Source organism: Hemitrygon akajei, chromosome 13 (assembly GCF_048418815.1).
Source record: "Hemitrygon akajei chromosome 13, sHemAka1.3, whole genome shotgun sequence".
Lineage (NCBI taxonomy): Eukaryota > Metazoa > Chordata > Chondrichthyes > Myliobatiformes > Dasyatidae > Hemitrygon > Hemitrygon akajei.
The window spans coordinates 38,155,945-38,176,224 of NC_133136.1; the positions used below are offsets into that span (position 1 = coordinate 38,155,945).

Genomic DNA, 20,280 nt, shown 5'->3' on the forward strand with positions numbered 1-20,280 from the left:
TTGGTGAATTCCAGCATTTAGAAAGCGTGATAATGAAGGGCTGTTCCTTCATTTTCACGCTTCATAAATGCTGGAAATCACCTTTGATACTTTGACCAGAAAGATTGCAAAGGCTCAGAAAGGATGCTGGATCATCAGCTTCTCAGAGGCAGCTAGGGATGAGCAGTAAGTGTCATTCCTTGATGTGACTTGGAACTCAAAAGGGCGAATAAATAAACAAACAAATAAATAAATAAATAAATAACTATCTATTTATATTTTACATAGACTCCCTGTCATAATGATTTTCCACTTAATGTCATGTGTTTTCCTTTTGGTCCAGCTGGATAAAGCTGTAAAATTGAATAAGTTTGCAAAGACCTTATGGCCAAGATCACCCAAAGATGTCAAACCTGGAACAAACTGCAAGGTCTTAGGATGGGGTCAGACCGCTGAAGATGATACCGATCTCCCAGATATTTTGCAAGAAACAACTGTAATCATCATAGACCAGAAAACCTGCAACAGTCGAAAGTATTACAATAAGTCTCCTGTCGTAAACGATGATATGCTGTGTGCTGCTGGTAAATCTGAGAATCAAGCTAAAATGTGCAATGTAAGTTACAAATTTTTGTGATAAATGCAAGTTATTCCTATAGTTGATAAAACAAGAGTAATATAGTTGTTCAGTCCTGTCACTTCCTTTACCATCAGCTGCTCTCAATATTTCTCATGGACTGGAGAATGGCTTCCAGGACCTGGTACCAGATTTAAAGATTTGTTTCATAACACTGAACTATGCTTGGGCTTTGATGAAAGTTAAAAAGTGAACTAAAAACTGGTTTCACGATAGGATGATTTTTTTTCCCACTAGAGATTTTTGCCAAAGAACAATTAAACCACTCACCTGTAGGGAAGCAAGATATTATTTATTATCATTTGCATAAATCGGCCTTACACAAAACTTAGAATTAAAAATTTAGGCAGCTTCCTGGTTCTATTCCTTATACAAATTATGCTCAATTCTAGGCCTTTTCTTCTTAATGGTTTTGTTTAAAGATAAAAGATTCTAAAACAAATTAATTTTACATCCTAAAATAGTTAAACAATTAAAAGTATATCCTTTTAAGTTTCTACCATTTGATACCTGCAGATAATATTTTCATGGTACTATCTGAAACCATTAGGGAAATGTTAATGATTCCAATGTAGGTTGAACTTCTCAGTTTATACTGAGGAGCATATACTGGGCTGCATTTGAGGGATGAAGTTCAAAGAAGTAAAACCAAATCTGAAAATATGATTTCCCCTAATAGAATAACTGATATGAAAAAGAGAGAATGGGATACCTTTGCAAGCTAATTAATCTTGGCTATTTGTTGAAATGTGCTTTGAAGAGAAAAGGAATCACATTTGGCAGTAATATAAATTTTCACAAGATATATAAGAGTTGGTTCCAGTTTTCATTTATTCAGACTTATCCTCTAATTCTGTACACAGAACCTAATTAAATATCTCAGCTCACCTTGGCTCCTTCTAATTCTTTCAACAGTTACAAAATTAAAATGATTTCATGACCACATGAAGCCTATTTTGCAATCTAATTCTATTTTGAGGTTGCTAATATGGATTTTCAAACAGCTAACACAATAACATTTGGACTTATCACTTCAATGCATTTTAACCTATTCAAAAGTAATAATACTACTATTAATAAAGTATTAATAAAATGAAGTATCACAGATTTTGTTAGAACTCATCATCAGCAATGAGCTCACTATCAACAATTCATATTTAAATGTTTGGTCTGCAAATGAATGAGACTAAAGCATATTTATTTTGACGTATCAACCTGTAAGAATGGGAAAGGAAAATCAGGCATGAAATTTTAAATATCTCCTGAAACATTGTACACTGTTCCTCTCAATCTTCCTGCTGGTAGATACTGGGGGTTTGAAAGGTGCTGTTAGAGTAGCTTAGTGACTAGCTCCAGTGCACTTTATAAATAGTGGATACCATAACTACAGCGTGCTGCTGGTGGAGTGACTGAATGTTTAGGATGGCAGATAAGTAACAAATCACCTGGTTGCTTTTCCTGGATGATGCTGACTTCTTAAGTCAACTCCAGTAAACCAGACAACGAGAAAGATTTCGGCCACACTTCTGATTTGTGCCTTGCAGATGAAGAAAAAGCTGGGGGAGGGGGGGGTAGTAGGGATATGGGAGGTGGGGGGGGGGGGGGGAAGGAGGAGTGGGTGAGGAATAGCTAGTCAGCAGATGAGCCAATTTCTGACCTTGCAATTGGTTCATGTAAGTTTTTGTTCAATAGTGACACAATCAGAATGTTGATGGTGAGAGACTTTGTATTCTGTTGTTTTTTTAGTGTGTCCCTATGGTGTCAAAGGCAAATTGCATATAACATCCTCTCAGACCAATGGTTTGATTAAACCCACAATGGATAAGCAAGAAGTTCCTATATTTAAGGAGTTTGCCTTCTTTGTCATGGTGTTGCTATCTGCCATGTGAGGTTCTAACATATTACGTTGTTTTTCACAGGGAGATGTAGGTGGACCATTAATATGTAAAAGTCAATTTCTGAAAGTGGAGTCATTAACTGGCATTGCTATCTTTGAAAAGGGATGTGAACGCAAGGACAAGCCCGGCATTTATACACATTTATCGAAGAAATACATCAACTGGATAAAGAAAAAAATCAAATCCAAAACCAACAACACTTCAATTGAGCAAAAATTATCAGAGACTACAGACTACTAGGTTGGGAAAGTAACAATCTGTACATTCAAGAAATTATGATTAACCTAAATGATTAGCAAGGTTAAAATCTTAAATTTGCATAAGGTATTGATGTATAAGTTCAGGCACCCAGTACCAGTGTTCAGGCTCAATTCGACCAATCATCTTCCAGTGATGCATGGGAAAGTGAATTAGCATCAAATCTGATCAAAGAGTATACCAAAGTTATGACAAATGTAAATAGGATAGGTGGTTAGGGCCTTTTTCTAAGGACAGCGAGGTCTCAAACTAAAAGGCAAATGAGAAGGAGAAATTTAAAAGAGATCTCAAAGGTGAGGTTTCTTTTCACACAGAGGGTGGTGAACATTTAGAACAAGTTGTCAGAGGAGATGGTATGTAATAGCAGATGCAATTGCAACGTTCATTAGGACTTTGGACAGGCACTTGGAAAGGAAAGGGACAGAGGGATACAGGTCTAATTGGATGAGGTTGGCTAAAAAGACCCATTTGTATGTCATACAATTCCATGATTACTAGACAAATATACAGAATATTGGGGAATTAGGGGAATAAGGGGAATAATGTGGTTAGCAGTGCAAGAAAGAGCTGTTGACGTAGATCAGTCACAATTTTATTGAAAAACAGATTAGGCAGGAGGGCCAAATTGCCTATCCCTGTTTCTATTTTATTTTACTTTCACACAGAACCCCTCCATTAATGGGGAAAATGTCGGTGGTTTAGAGCCTGAAAACTGATTGGCAAATGTCTAAATTTATAAGCCTATGCTTTGTACAAATTAAGATGCTCACCACGCGTTACATAACATGATATTGTTTTCAATATAATTCTGCATTTGATACATGTCAAGGCTAATCATAATCTTTGCAACACAGCTTGTACAGAAAGACATATCTTGCTAAATGATCTATTGTTATTGCCTTCACAACTTTAAACTGCAACTGAATTTACCAGAAATAAAGAGCAATGAAATTCATTGATTAAAATATTGGGTGTTGTGTGCACTTTTCATTACATTTGAGATTCCCTTATCTTACTTATCCCTTCCTCACACACTCTACAACTTAAAATTAGCTTGCTTTCTCTCTTTCTGTTTCCGTGTTCTGCAAAGATCTTCAACCCGAAACATTAACTCTTGTTTTCCTTTCATAGTAAATGCATGTATGCAGCACATTTTGTTTCGATCTCAGAATTCCAGCACGTGGGGGTTTTTGATTTATTAAGTGTTATTTTAACTCAAATTCAAAATGAATAAACACAGTTGAACTCACTGTGTTTCAGATTGAGGCTTTGCCCTCAACATAAATTGCCACTGCTTACAACCAAGTTTGCATACAACCAAAACAATTTTGCGTTGTAAAAGAGGTAAAGAGAAAACATGAATGCACTAAATCTTCCATCTACTTAACCTAAATTGTTGACTTGGATTATTGTAGAAATAAATCAATTATAATACATTAACAGGAAGAAATTGGGCATTTTGAAAGATTTGCCATATTTTTTTCATGATTAACTCTATTTAACATGAGTTAGAAGCCATCATCACATTACAAGTTCTACAAAGTGACCTGCTGAGAAGTTCATAGTGTAGACCATTTTCTTTGTCATTTTGAAGCACACCCTCCCTCTTTGTATTAGGAGAGAACTTTACCTGTGCATGAGGTTCTTAGAAGAATACTCTGTAAGAGTATTAAGTGTAAAAATGAGTAATTCAGGAAATGAAAGTGAAAACAATTCAGCTTTCAAGAAGACAGCTGAGAGCCCTTTGGTAATTTCCATTTAGTGCAGCAAAATGGGAGATTGCCACTGCCCTGTCTCAGTGAAGAGTCTGTTTTTCCTCCTCACTTTGTGACTGATAGGCAGATTTTACAGAATGAAAGCTTTGTCATGAAAATCTTCAAATTCTGCGGTTAGCTTCCAAGACAGCTCAGAGTGCTCTGGTAATTTCCATTTTAATCAACCAATCTTTGCAGGGTCTTGTGCAGCAAAGTGGGAAATTGCCACTGACCTGCTTCAGTGAAGAGGTGGAACTGTAATGTTGCTATTAAATTCTAATAGTTGTATAGTATTATCTTCCAGTTACTTGTAGCACCATTGGTGAATATGTTGGATCTTCATCATAATCTCTTAGCTTCTACAATAGGTAGGTACATATTGAGGTGAATAGCATCAAGGGAGACGAATGAGCAGTCAACATTTCAGGCCAAGACCCTTTAACAGGGTTGAAAAGGAAGGGGAAAGACATCAGAAGAAGAAGGCGGGGGAGGAGGAGTACAAGCTGCAGGTGATATTTGAAACGTCGGAGTGGGAAGGTGGGTGGGTGGGGGAAAGTAGGATGAAGTAAGAAACCATCTGTAATGAACTCCTACCACTAACTACATCTTTCCCTTCCCCCTCTCCACTATGCTCTGCTTTTCACAGCGACTGTTCTCTCTGCGTGATTCCCTTGTCCTTGGTCACTGATCTCCCTCCTGGCACTTACTCCTGCAAGAGGGAGAAGTACTGCACCTCCTCCCTCACCGGTATTCTGAGCCACAGACTGTCCTTCCAGCTGAGGCAGCAGTTCACCTGCAACTCTCTCAGGGCCATCCACTCTATCTGGTGCTCCTGGAGCTGCCTCCTACGAATTGATGAGACCCAACGTAGATTGGGGGAATCGCTTCAACAAGCTCCTATGCTTTGTCCACCACAAAAAGCAGGATTTCCCAGTGGTCACCAATTCAGAATCAGATTTATTACCACCGGCATGTGACATGAAATTTGCTAACTTAACAGCAGCAGTTCAATGCAATACATAATCTAGCAGAGAGAGAGAAAAAATAATAAATAAAATAATACATAATAATAAATAAACAAGTAAATCAATTATATATATTGAATATATATGGTCGAGGGAAGTACCTGGTGTGAAAAGTGCTAGTCTTTGGCTCGAGAGTCTTCGGCAAGGAGGCTGAGGGAGGAGACTACGCCAGGCACAATTGGAGAGGGTGAAGACGTGACCGCTAAGCTGATTCAGTGTGCTACGTGCATGATGTGGGAGGTCAGGGACACTGATGGTGCCCCCGGCTGCTACAGCTGTGCAAAGTGTGTCCAGATTCAGCTTCTGAAGGAGCATTTTGCAGCACTGAAGAAATAATTGGATGACCTCAGGTTTATCTGTGAAAACGAGAGTTTTCTGGACAGGACCTACAGTGAGGTTGTTACACCGAGGACACCAGAAGAGAGAAAGGGGGCGAAGATGAGGAAGGAAAGGATGCTTGAAGTACAGGAGACCCCAGGGGATGTACCTCTCATAAACAGGTTTACCCTCTTGGAAGCTGTCAGGACAGAAGATACTGCCAGTCTGAGAGACGGACAGGTCTGCGAGCCGAAAATTGGTGCAGAAGCAGAGCCGAGGAGTCAGACATCAGGAAGAGCCGTGGTAGTAGGGGACTCCATAGTAAGAGGTACGGAAAGGGTTTTCTGCGGCGAGATTTAAGGATGGTGTGTAGCCTCCCTGGTGCTAGGATCCAGGACATCACGGACTGATTGTAGGGAATCCTCAAGGGTGAAGGTGAACAGCTGGAAGAGGTAGTGCATGTTGGCACAAATGACGTCGGGAAGAAGAGGAAGGACATTCTGCAGCGGGACTTCAGAGAACTCGGAAGAAGGCTGAAAAGCAGGACATCCAGGGTGGTTATCTCTGGTTTGCTTCCAGTTCCTCGTGCTGGAGAGGGCAGGAACAGGGAGATAATGGATCTGAATGTGTGGCTGAGGAACTGGTGCAGGAAGCAAGGATTTACATTCTTGGACCACTGGGATCTGTTTTGGGGTAGGGATGAATTGTACAAAAGGGACAGGTTGTACCTTAATAGGCGGGGGACCAGCATTCTGGCAGACAGGTTTGCCACTGCAACACGGATGTGTTTAAACTAAGTAGTGGGGGGGGGGGGGGGGGGGAGGGGATAAACTGGAAATATAAGGATGGAGTTAAAAGGAAAGTGAAAATAAGAAAAATTAAAAAGGACAACAGAATCAATGGAGTAGAAAGCTCAAGAAAAGATCATACAGTATGGCCAAGTGAAATAAGAATTGATATGAAAGGAGAGGGGAGTAACGAATTAAAAGTATTATATATGAATGCACGAAGTATAAGGAATAAAGTAGATGAGCTTGAGGCTCAGTTGGAAATTGGCAATTACGATGTTATGGAAATAACAGAGACATGGCTTCAAGCGGACAGGGCCTGGGAAATGAATATTCAAGGATATACATCTTATCAAAAGGACAGACTGACTGGCAGAGGGGGTGGGGTGGCTTTGTTGGTGAGGAATGATATTCAGTCCCTTGCAAGGGGGGGACATAGAAACAGGGGATGTAGAGTCAGTATGGATAGAACTGAGAAATTCTAAGGGTAGAAAGACCCTAATGGGAGTTGTCTACAGGCCCCCAAACAGCAGTCTGGATGTAGGGTGTAAATTGAATGAGGAGTTAAAATTGGCATGTCGCTAAGGTAATGATACAGTTGTCATGGGGGATTTCAACATGCAGGTAGACTGGGAGAATCAGAATGGTACTGGACCCCAAGAAAGGGAGTTTGTGGAGTACCTCCAAGATGGATTCTTAGAACAGCTTGTACTGGAGCCTACCAGGGAGAAGGCAATTCTAGATTGTGTTGTGCAATGAACCGGATTTGATCAGGGACCTCAAGGTAAAGGAACCATTAGGAGGTAGTGACCATAATATGATATGTTTTAACCTACAATTTGAGAAGGAGAAGGGAAAATTGGATGTGTTAGTATTACAGTTGAACAAAGGGAACTATGGAGCTATGAGGGAGGAGCTGGCCAAAGTTCAATGGAACAATACCCTAGCAGGGAAGACAGTGGAACAACAATGGCAGGTATTTCTGGGAATAATGCAGAAGGTGCAGGATCGGTTCATTCCAAAGAGGAAGAAAGATCCTAAGGGGAGTAAGGGGCAGCCGTGGCTGATGAGGCAAGTAAAGGGCAGTATAAAAATAAAAGAGAAGTATAACATAGCAAAGATGAGTGGGAAACCGGAGGACTGGGAAGCTTTTAAAGAGCAACAGAAGACAACAAAAAAGGCAATACGCCAAGAAAAAAATGAGGTACGAAGATAAACTAGCCAAGAATATAAAGGAGGATAGTAAAAGCTTCTTTAGGTATGTGAATAGCAAAAAAATAGTTAAGACCAAAATTGGGCCATTGAAGACAGAAACGGGTGAATTTATTATGGGGAACAAGGAAATGGCAGATGAGTTGAACAGGTACTTTGGATCTGTGTTCACTAGGGAAGGCACAAACAATCTCCCAGATGTAATAGTGGCCAAAGGAACTAGGATAAAGGATGAACTGAAGGAAATTTATATTAGGCAAGAAACAGTGTTGGATAGACTGTTGAGTCTGAAGGCTGATAAGTCTCCGGGACCTGATGGTCTGCATCCCAGGGTACTTAAAGAGGTGGCTCTAGAAATCGTGGACACATTGGTAATCATTTTGATTACAGTACAACTATAGAAGTTTTTGAGTTATTTGTTGACATGCCAAATCGCTTCAAACTCCTAATAAAGTACAGTTGCTGTCTTGCCTTCTTTATGACTACATCAACGTGTTGGGACCAGGTTAGATCCGCAGAGATTTTGACACTCAGGAACTTGAAGCTACTCACTCTCTCCACTTCTGATCCCCCTATGAGGATTGGTATGTGTTCTCCTTCGTCTTACCCTTCCTGAAGTCCACAATCAGCTCTTTCATCTTACTGACTTTGAGTGCCAGGTTGTTGCTGTGGCACCATTCCACTAGTTGGCATATCTTACTCCTGTATGCCCTCTTGTCACCGCCTGAGATTCTACAGTTGTATTGTCAGCAAATTTGTAGATGGTATTTGAGCTTCTACATCCTATTCCTATTTCAACATGTAGATCCCATGACCTTTCACTCTCTCTGCTACGTGCGGAAGTTCCCACTTGCTTCAAAAAGGCAACAATTATACCAGTGCCTAAAAGAATAATGTGAGCTGCCTTAATGACTATCTCCCAGCAGCATTCACATCTACAGTGATGAAATGCTTTGAGAGGTTGGTCATGACTAGAATGAGCTCCTGCCTCAGCAAGGACCTGGACCCACTGCAATTTGCCTATCGCCACAATAGGTCAACAGCAGATGCAATCTCAATGGCTCTTCATGTGGCCTTAGACCACCTGGACAATACAAACACCTACGTCAGGATGCCGTTCATTGACTGTAGCTTAGTATTTAACACCATCATTCCCACAATCCTGATTGAGAAGTTATAGAACCTGGGCCTCTGTACCTCCCTCTGCAATTGGACCTTCGACTTCCCAACCAGGAAACCACAATCTGTGCAGATTGATGATAACATCTCCTCCTCGCTGACGATCAACACTGGTGCACCTCAGGAGTGTGTGCTTAGCCCACTGCTCTACTCTTTCTATACCCATGACTGTGTGGCGAGGCATAGCTCAAATACCATCTATAAATTTGAGGGAGGTACAGAGGCCCAGGTTCTGCAACTTCCCAATCAGGTTTGCTGGAATGATGGTATTAAATGCTGAACTGTAGTCGATGAACAGCATCCTGACATTGGTGTTTGTGTTGTCCAGGTGGTCTAAAGCCATGTGGAGAGTCATTGAGATTGCGTCTGCCGTTGATCTATTGTGGCAATTGGCAAATTGCAATGGGTCAAGGATCTTTCTGAGGCAGGAGTTCAGTCTAGTCATGACCAACCTCTCAAAACATTTCATCACTGTTGATGTGGGTGCTACTGGGCAATAGTCATTAAGGTACAGAAGCCTGAAGGCACACACTCAGCAATTCAGGAGCAGCTTCTTCCCCTCTGCCATCCGATTCCTAAATACATTGAACCCATGAATACCTCCTCATTTTTTAAATGTATATTATTTCAGTCTTTGCACAATTTAAAATGTATTCAATATACGTATATTGTAATTGATTTACTTATTTATTTACTTTTTTCTTTTTTCTTCTTCTATATTTTGTATTGCATTGAACTGCTGCTGCTAAGTTAACAAATTTCACAACACATACGGGTGATAATAAACCTGATTCTGATTCTGACCTGCTCTATGGTCACGATGAGGCCACACTCAGATTGGAGGAGCGGCATCTCATATTCCACCTGTGTAGCCTCCAATGTGATTGCATAAACAGCAATTGCTCTATCTTACGGTAATTTCTCCCTTTTCTTCCATCTCTCTTTTTCTTTTCCCCATTATGGCTGCCTTTTTTTTTACCATTTCTCTTCTCCTCATCTGCCCATTACCTCCCTCTGGTGACCTTCCAGCTTCCCTTTCCCTCATGATCTACTGTTCACTTCCATCAGATCCCCTCTTCTTCAGCCTTTACCTCTTCCTCCTATCACCTGCTAACTTCTCAGTTCAGACCCTTCCTCACACACTCACCTTCCCCATCTGCCAACTTTACCTATTATTTGCCAGCGTGTGCTCCTTCCCTCCCATCTCACATCAGTTTCTGGCTTCTTCTCCCTTCCATTCTGGCCCTGATGAAGGGTCGTGGCTCAAGACGTTGACAGTTCATTCCTCTCCAGAGATGCTGCCTGACCTGCTAGCTTCCTCCAATGTGTTTTGCAAAGGGAAGTGGTGCTCTTGCCTGATGGTCTTTCTGATGATGATGTCAAGGAAGTATTCATCCAGCTGTTGTTAAGGGCCAGATCTTGTACCCATCAACAGATTATTCCTTTTGAACACAATTCACAAAAAGGTTGAGTGAGTATTTTGAGGAGGTAACAAGGGGGATTGATAAAGGCACGACAGGAAATTTTGTCTTTATGGACACAAATAAGGTGCTTCATAAGATCCTACTTGGTAGGCTGGCCCTGAAGATTAAGGCACTTTGGATCCAAGGCAAGCTGACTAATTAGATCCAGGATTGGCTTGGTGATAGGAGGCAGGCGTTAGTGATGGAAGGATGTTTCTCCGAATGCAAGTCCGTGACTCATGTGCCACAAGGACTGGTACTGGAATCTTTGCTATTTGTGATAAATATTAACAGTTTGGATGTGAATACAGGATGCATGATCAGTAAGTTTGTGGATGAGATTAAAATTATTAGTGTATTTGGAAAGCAAGGAATTTGTCTAAGGCTATAAGAATACAAATTTCAAATAAAATGGAAAGTTGGGTGGGCATTGGCAGATGGTACCTAATCTTGACAAGTAGAAGGTTATGCATTCTGGGAAGGTGTAGAGCCATACTCAGAGCATTAAAGCAATGTAGCATGGGAACAGACCTTTTGGCCCAATGAGTCCATACCAACCACAGAGCCCAGTCAGCTAATCTAAAATTCCTGTGCTCAGCCCATCTCCCTGTAAGCCCTCTTCTCAACCCCCCCCCCCCACCCCATCTCTCCATGTACCCTCCTGAGTATTGTTTGTAGCTCTGGTCACCACACCATAGGCAGAGTGTGATTTGCTGCAATGAGTGTAGAGGAGGTTTACCAGGATGTTGCTTGTAATGGAGGGATTTACATTTGTTAAGAGATTGGGATAGGCTGGGACTGAATTCCCTAGAGCAAAAGAGGATGAGTGGTATTAGGATTCAGAGAAGTAGAAAGCCAAAATCTTTTTCTAGTTCAGAAAAAGGAGAGCAAGGTTAAGGTGAGAGGAAGGAATTTTAAAGGGGATCTGAGGGTTAAGTATTACATAGGAAAAAGAATTTGCTCACAGAGGAGGGGTCGAAACTGGTACAATTACTACATTTAAGAGGCATCCCCTCAGACATTTAAATAGGCAAGGCATGAAGGGAAATGGAACTAATGCAGGCAAATGTAATTATGCAGATAGACAAAGATGTCATCATGGACTTGGTGGGCCTGCTTTTGAGCTATACAACTCTCTCACTCTGTGACTATATAACAGTCCTTTCTAATTTGAGCAGAATGCTGCAGGTAGTGAGTGGATAGAACGGAGTCAGTGTCCATGACAGGGCGTAAACCAACATTGCCAGGATATAGTCTCCACTGATCAAGGTGATCACTTTAAAACGGCTGTGTCCTTAAGTACAGGTGATGAAGTGTGTCATCAGTTCCATTGCATTGCCAAGGTTTCATTGCATCACTAAATGCACCATCTTTATAATGCTCATTATAATTGATCGTATGTTCTTAATCAATAAATTGTTGCAAATAAAAAAATTGATTTATTTAGTGACTTCAAAAAAATGTTATTCTGACTGATATCTGACATGACTGCAGAACAAGGTACTCCGTTGTGGCCATGTTCTGACTTTATTAGCACTTGAAAGGCCAGCGAATGTCTTTTTTATTCCATTGTCAACCCTGATGATAAGATCTTCTTCAAAGGCTGTTCAGGGCAAAACTAGATGTGGTGAAACCAATAAAAAACACAAAATGCTGGCAGAACTCAGCAGGCCAGACAGCATCTATGGGAGGAGGTAATAACGACGTTTCGGGCCGAAACCCTTCATCAGGAGTGAAGTAACATGGGATGGTCAAGGGGGGATAAGAAGTGGAGGGAGGGATGAAGTAGAGAGCTGGGAAGTGATAGGCTGGAGGGAAATGGGCTAGGGGGAAGGTGGAGAATTATGGGAAATGAAAGAGAAAGAAAGGTGTGGCTGGGGGGAGAGATTATAGTGAGGGGGGAAAAAGAGAGAGAAAGAGAACCAGACTAAAATAATAGATAGGGATGGGGATAAGGGTGGGGTCAGAGGTATCAACGGAGGTCAGTGAGTTGGATGTTCATGCCGGCAGGAAGGAGGCTACCTAGGCGGGAGATAAGGTATTGCTCCATCGACCTGCGTGTGGCCTCATCTTGACGGTAGAGGAGGCCATGGACAGACATGCTGGAGTGGGAGTGGTCTGTGGAATTGAAGTGTGTGGCCACAGGGAGATCCCGCCACTGCTGGAGGACTGAACGCCGGTGTTCGGCGAAACGGTCTCCCAGTCTGCGGCGGGTCTCCCCAATGTATAAATGGCCACATCAGGAGCACCGGATAGAGTATATCACCCCAGTTGACTCGCAGGTGAAGTGGTGCCTCACCTGAAAGGACTGTCTGGGGCCTGGGATGGTGGTGAGGGAAGAAGTGTGGGGGCAGGTGTAGCACTTCTTCCGTTTGCAGGGATGAGTGCCCGGAGGGAGGTCCGTGGGGAGGGATGGGGGGGATGAATGGACAAGGGAGTCGCGTAGGGAGCGATCCCTGCGGAAAGCCGAGAGTGGGGGGAAGGGGAAGATGTGGTTGGTGGTGGGATCATGTAGGAGGTGGCGGAAGTTACGGAGGATTATGCGTTGGATCTGTAGGCTGGTAGGGTGATAGCTGAGGACCAGGGGGACTCTATCCCTGGTGGGCTGGCGGGGGGATGGGGTGAGGGCAGAGGTGCGTGAAATACGGGAGACGCAATGGAGGGCAGAGTTGATAGTGGATGAAGGGAAGCCCCTTTCTTTAAAAAAGGAAGACATCTCCTTTGTCCTAGAATGAAAGGCCTCATCCTGAGAGCAGATGCAGCGGAGGCGGAGGAATTGAGAGAATGGGATAGTATTTTTGCAGGATCCAGGGTGGGAGGAGGAATAGTCTAGGTAGCTGTGGGAGTTAGTAGATTTGTAGTAGACGTTGGTGGATAGGCTGTCTCCAGAGATAGAAACAGAAAGTATTGAAACCAATAGTGTTTTCATGATAATTGGCATGATTATTTGCAGATTATGTGATGAAACTGACCACAGGAATTTGATCATGTTATTGTCATTGTGTGGTTGACTTCACCCACTTCTAAAGTTAATGAATTTAGAAGGTCAATAGATTGTATCTGGTCTTGATAATTTTATCTCAAGCTTATCTTAAGAGCTGACTTAAAAGTTCAATTAGTCATTTATGGCAGAGCAGAAAAAAGTTATGTTATTATTTGTGAAATTCACAAAATTACTCACAAAATACATCAATTAGACCCAGAATATATTTTTGATAGTGCTGAATACATGTGCTTATGGTATTGGGAGAAATGTACATAATTCACAAACACCAGCATTGAGTTGGGGTTTCACTTTGAGTTTGGTCTGACATGATGACGTTGTTATGTAAAGATTTTTAGCATACTTTTGGAGTTCAATAAAATGTGTTATGGGTTTCATTAAACACAAAATGCCTCACGATCTTGTGAAAAAATCTACCATAATATCTATAATTAAAAAGATAATAACAGAAAGGAATACAGTTTATTCACTTAATTGTAAGAATATTGGTTGAGTTCTCAGTAGCAGTAAAATTAAAACAAATACTATAGTAATTTAGAACATATTAGAAAATACAGCTTTGTTTCAGCTATCAAATCAATCCTTTGGTGGCATTTTAAAATGACGCAATTAGACCAGGCACTTCAAGGTACTAGAGGGACGTCAATGTTTTCTGCAAAATACACCAGCAAGATAAGACAACTAACATCAACACCCACTCCTCTGGTAGAGCTCCTGACCACTCACCTGATACCAGACAATCTATTCCAAGCACTGTCATAGCAAAAGAATGACAAGTGAGCAGATGAAAAGATGCAAAGATGTTACAACATCCTTGGAAAAAATACAACATCCCCAACAACTTATGGGAATCCCAGGCCCATGACAATTTAAAATAGAGATGAAGCATTCAGAATGGTTTTGAGAAGTTTTGTTCCACAGAAACAGAATTTGGCATTTTGGTCCATTGAGTCTACTCCACTCTACCATACATCATGATTTATTATCCATCTCAACCCCATTCTTCTACCTTCTCCCTGTAACCTTTGACATCCTTCATCAGGAACACACAGAAGACCAGCTTAGTTAGTATGAGTAACACACCATCTTCTAAGCTACCTACTTACCCACTCACTGTATCTCCTAGCCTGCCTTGACAGTGTCTACAAGTCCCAGATTGGCCAGTCAGCTTCTTCAAAATCCATAGAAATGGAATGGAAGCATTTTATCCTCAAGGCTGAGACACTGCTGATAAAGTAGAAGACATTTTAAACTACCAATGTAATCTTTATAGTTGCATCATTAAATATGTTTAGATCCAAATCTGGTTGGATCAATTAGAACAATGTCACAAATCAGAAACCTGGAAATTCTTAAATCAAGTTTAATAAACGTTGCGATTTTGCAGAAACTGGTTTTGCTATCACATGCCTAACTAACCCTGAGCACTTAACCACAGGATATGTTGTTTCTTATCAGATCGGAACATTTCACTTCACCTCTTTCTTCACACTGTTCATTTTCTCAGCTTGTATTGTTCTCTCACCTTTCTACTTGCAGCTTCTATAGATTCAATGTACTTCAAACTTTTGGTTTTACTATGTTGGGGAGTTTACAAACTGGGCAAAACTTGTAGCACTTTAAATCAAACATTATATCCCCTTTCTCTTTGAAAGTTTTGGAAATATCTGTTAAGTTTCACTAGAGGAACTGACCAACCTTGTTCTCAAAGGCAACCACTGATAGGCAGTCATAAAAGTAAAGTATAATATTGCACATTTTTGTATAGATGATTCAGTAATTCGGTAAAGAATCTTGCATTAACCATGAAAACAGTCATCATAATTGAAGATGATGTATAAGATCTATGCAGAGGTGTGATTAGTTGGAAGTGTGTATGAAAATGAAAATGTTGGATTAATATTTCCCTCAGTAGTGGGAAGGCTGGTAGTGATCAAAACTGAGAACCATAAGCAAAAGATTGTCTTTCAAAATATACAGTATAAGAAATGTTCACTCAGAAAATGGTCAACTTCTTATATCTTTCTTTCTGAGATTTTGGGCTGCCCATCTCTAAGAAGCTACCTGATCTTATGGAGTCCTTGTGGTAAAGGTATGAATGCAGTGCTTTTGGAAGGGTTGCAGACCTGCCAATGACAAAGGACTGAGAGCATATATTCAAGTCAGGGTGCTGTACAACTTAGAAAGAACCCTACAGATGGTGGCTTTCCGGTGCATCCTGTTTCTGTTTTGTTCTTCACAGTGGTAGAAGTCACAGATTTGGGACGTGCAATAGAGTGCCATTGTGTAACAGCATTTTGTTGAGAGTCCTCACTACAACCTCTGTGCACTGGAGGTGGAGGGAGTGAACATTTTTATGGATAGTTCCATATTTCTTAAAAGAAGTTGGAGCTGTAGCCAGAAGGCAGAGTGTTCCATCACACTTGGTAGCTTTGGTAGTTTCAATCTGTGGTAGCCCAGGTTCTGTGTGTCTGGTTTATTTGGGTTTCTGGTTGGTATTGACTTTAGGATGTAAATAGTTGTATATTCAGCACCACCTAAAGATTGCTTTAATGGCCAATTAATGAAGCAGCTGTGAATGACTGTTCTGAAGAAAGGTCATGGATGTGAAATATTATCTCAGTTTCTCCCTCGGGTAATGATTCTTTACTTTCTGAGTATATCCAGTATTTCATGATACTTTTTCAGATGAATATGATTGGGACCCACGATGAAATCTGGAGCTGAAAGCTCCTGGCAAAACTTGCATTGGATGTTGGTGGGTTAGTTATTAAAAATGTCCTGTAAATGCCACTTGAAAACACTGATGATGACACCTTCTGTCATTGTGCTGAAGGGGGTGAGTAATGAGTTTGGATTTACCCTACTTTGTAAACACTTTTGTGTCTGGCTTTTTCTAGTACCATTATAACATCGATTGCAAGAAAATGAATTTTAAGGAATCAGAATCTGGTTTAATATCACCAACATATGTCGTGAAATTTGTTGTATTGTGGCAGCAGTACATTGCAACACAGTACATAGTAATAGAACAATGAATTACAATAAGAAATGTAAAACAATTAAATAAGTGGTGCAAAATGAGAGGGGGAAAATACTAAGTTAGTTTCCTGGGTTCGTTGTCCTTTCAGAAATCTGATGGCAGAGGGGAAGAAGCTGTTTGAAACATAGAGTGTGTGTCATCAGGTTCCTGTAACTACTCTTTGATGGTAGCAATGAAAAGAGGATATGCCCTGAGTGATGACTGCCCTTAATGTTAGATGCTGCCATTTTGAAGCATTGCCTTTTGAAGGTGTCCTGGATGGTAGGGGAGCCAGTGCCCATGATGGAGAAGGCTGACTTTACAACTTGCTGTGGCTCCTCCATGCCAGACAGAGATGCAACGAGTTAGAATGCTCTCCATGGTACATTTGTAGGAATTTATAAGTGTCTTGTAAGAGAGGGAGAGCAGACAGATGTCTTGGTACATATTGGTACCAATGACATAGGAAGGAAAAGCAAAGAGGTCCTGAAGAGAGAATTTAGAGAGCTAGGCAGAAAGATGAGAAGCAGGATCACCTGAGTAGTAATTTCTAGATTGTTGACTGTGCCATGCACCAGTGAGGGTAGAAACCAGATGACTTGGAAATTAATGCATGGCTGAGAAGGGGGCAGGGCTTCAGGTTCTTGGATCATTGGGATCTCTTCTAGGGGAGGTATGACTTGTTCAAAAGTGACAGGGTGCACCTGAACCCAAGGGATACCAATATTCTCATGAATTCTAGCTGTTCACCCTCCCACGTAAGAATGCTGAGGACTCAGTCTGAGATGTCCCAGACCCATTACACCCAGGAGGCAACATACCACTCAGGAATCTGATTCTCACCCACAAAACCTCCAGTACATTCCCCTAACTAACGAATCCCCATCACCTCAGCGTGCCTCTTCCCCCGCCTTCCCTTCTGAGTCACAGAGGCAGGCTCAGTGCCAGAGACCCGACCAATGTGACTTTCCTCTGTTAGGTCATCCCCACCCCAACAGTATCTAAAGTGATATACATGTTGTTGAGGGGGTTGGCCACAGGGATATTCTATGCTGACACCATAACCCCTTTCCCCTTCCTCACTGTCACGCAGTTTCCCATGTTCTGCACCCTGGGTGTAACTACTCTCTGTCTGTTCTAACTATCACCCTCACTGCCTTCCAAATGATCCAGACTTCATCTAGTTCCTGCTCAAACTCCTTATTGAGGATTGTTAGAAGCTGCAGCTAGATGGACTTCTTGCAGTTTTGGTCATCAGGGAGACTGGAAGTCTCTTTGCGTTCTCACATCCAGGAAAAGAAGCATTCAACTATCCTGCCTGGCATCTCTACTGTCCTAGCCGAGTAGATATAAAGAAGGGAAGGGAAAAGCACTTAACCTTGAGCTTTTCTTTCCTTTGCTTTCCATGACTGAAGCCTCTGTTTGCAGAAGCCTTTAAGAGCTAAAGCCTCAAAGTCACCACTCTGACTCTGTCTACTCAGATGACAGCCACTGCAATGACGACCTCTGCACTTGCTCCACCTTCCTTTAATTTGCTCTTGCTAATTAATCCCAAATGCTGATTGGTTGCTGGTCAAAGCTTTTTTTTTGACCACCATAAACCTTAATCGTCTACACCACCAGCACATAAAGCCTTCAATATGTGTAATTTATATTAAAAAATAACTTACCCAGGCTACACTGGTATCACCCCACACCCACCAAATCTTTTGTTATATCCACAGCAAAAGCATATTAATAGCATAAGGTGGGATTTACATAAAGCTGATTTTGTGGCTTCCCCTACAATCCCACCACACCCCATTCCACACACACACAAACCAAATTTTATTCCCTTGCACATCTTAAGAATTTAAAGAGTTCTGTAAGAAGCTTCTCAAGGCATGCACGGAAGTACGAGGGATGATTGATAAGTTCGTGGCCTAAGGCAATTTTAGAAAACCTAGCACATATATTTTTCAACATAGTCCCCTCCTACATTTACACACTTAGTCCAGCAGTTGTGGAGCATACGGATCCCTTCTTTGTAGAAGTCGGCGTCTTGGACCTCCAGAAAGTGGTCCACAGCAGGGGTGATTGATAAGTTTGTGGCCTAAGGTAGAAGGAGATGAGTTATACAGCTTTCGTTACATGCATGTGCAGTTCAACTCTTTGAGTGATTATGCAGAAAGTTTGAAGTGAATAACTTCTGTGCTATTTCGGTTTCAGATAATTGAAAATTGCAAGTAAGCACTGTCTGAGAAAATGGACAACATTGGCCTTCGTGCAGTCATCCACTACCTCGGTCTCAAGGGCTTATCACCCACGAGGACATGGTGGCAACACTAGGGGAGGGTGAAAAATAAATGTGTTAGGTTTTCTAAAACTGACTCCTTCTACCTTAGGCCACGAACTTATCAATCACCCCTCGTATAGTCACGTATGCAATGATATCTTTTTTGTCTTTAACCCCTATGTTAAATGTTATACACTCAGCAATAGTTTGATGTACAAAGGGAGGACGGGAGGATAGGCACAAGGCACTGGTGGAGGACTTTCTCAAATGGTGCAAGCTGAATCATCTGCAGCTCAGCATCAGTAAGACAAAGGAGATGGTGATGGACTTTAGGAAGACTAAGCTTTAACTGCTCCTTGTTACTATTGATGATGAGGACCCGGATGTGGTGAAGACCTACAAGTACCTGGGGTGCACCTGGATGACAGACTTGAGTGGAGAATCAACACTGAGGCTGTGTACAAGAAGGGCCAGAGTCAACTCTACTCTCTGAGGAGAGTTGGGTCCTTTGGAGTGTGCAGGCCTCTCCTTCACATGTTCTACTAGTCTGTTGTTGCCAGTACAATCTTCTATACAGTAGTGTGCTGGGGCAATGGCATCAACACGGGTGATGCCAACAGGCCCAATAAACTGATTAGAAAGGCTGGCTCAGTTATAGGAGTCAAACTGGACACTCTGGAGGCTGTGGTAGAATAAAGGACCCTACGGAAAATCCTGGCAATTCTGGACAATGTTTCTCAGCCTCTGCATGCCACCCTGGCTGAACAGAGGAGCACTTTTAGTAATAGACCAAGACAAATGTGCTGCTCCAAAGAGCACTGTGTGAGATCATTCTTACCCTCAGCCATTAGGCTCTATAATGAGACAACCTATAGCTGAGGAAGTGATGACCCCCTCCTGTTAGACTGTTAAAGGTAACATTTTCTTTAATTCTTTCTTACTTCTCTTCTAATATTTGTATATTTGTATATCTGTACACTTGTAATGCTACTATGACCCTGTAATTTCCTTTGGGATCAATAAAGTATCTATCTATCTATGATTTTGACATTCAACAAGACTTCAAAGTTCACAGAACAATGACAGCTTCCAAAAGTCTTCATTCACCTGCAGAGTCATTGTAAATATTAATGATCAGATTGTTGTTGGGATACAAGCCATTATTTAGTGCAGACAAACTAGAAACCATTCCAAGCAAAACACTTCTGCAGAATAAGGATCAATTTACCAAATAGAGCATTTCTTATTAGTTATGGACTGGCTGACTCAGAGATTTACAACAAACAAACTGATTAACAATTACAATAAACAAACAAAAGCCTTAAATATGGCAAATATGATTGAAATTTTACAAAGTCAAATGTAAAGGTGGCACGACATACCAGACAGATAAAGCTGAGATTGCTGAGAACTTCCGTCTACTCAAGGCTAAAGGAAGGCATAGTGCAGATAGTGAAACAGTCAGGTT

At 41.4% G+C, this 20,280-nt stretch overlaps 1 protein-coding gene across 1 annotated transcript in view; it reads left to right on the forward strand.

Moving 5' to 3' along the window:
- LOC140738145 (transmembrane protease serine 9-like) overlaps positions 1 to 3,711 on the forward strand; it is a 30,720-nt gene extending 27,009 nt beyond the window's left edge. The window contains exons 8-9 of the mRNA XM_073065288.1: positions 323 to 595; positions 2,536 to 3,711. Of these exons, the coding sequence (XP_072921389.1) occupies positions 323 to 595; positions 2,536 to 2,754 (492 nt within the window). The 3' untranslated portion in view covers positions 2,755 to 3,711. The remainder of the gene's footprint in view (positions 1 to 322; positions 596 to 2,535) is intronic.
- Positions 3,712 to 20,280: the final 16,569 nt, after the last annotated feature.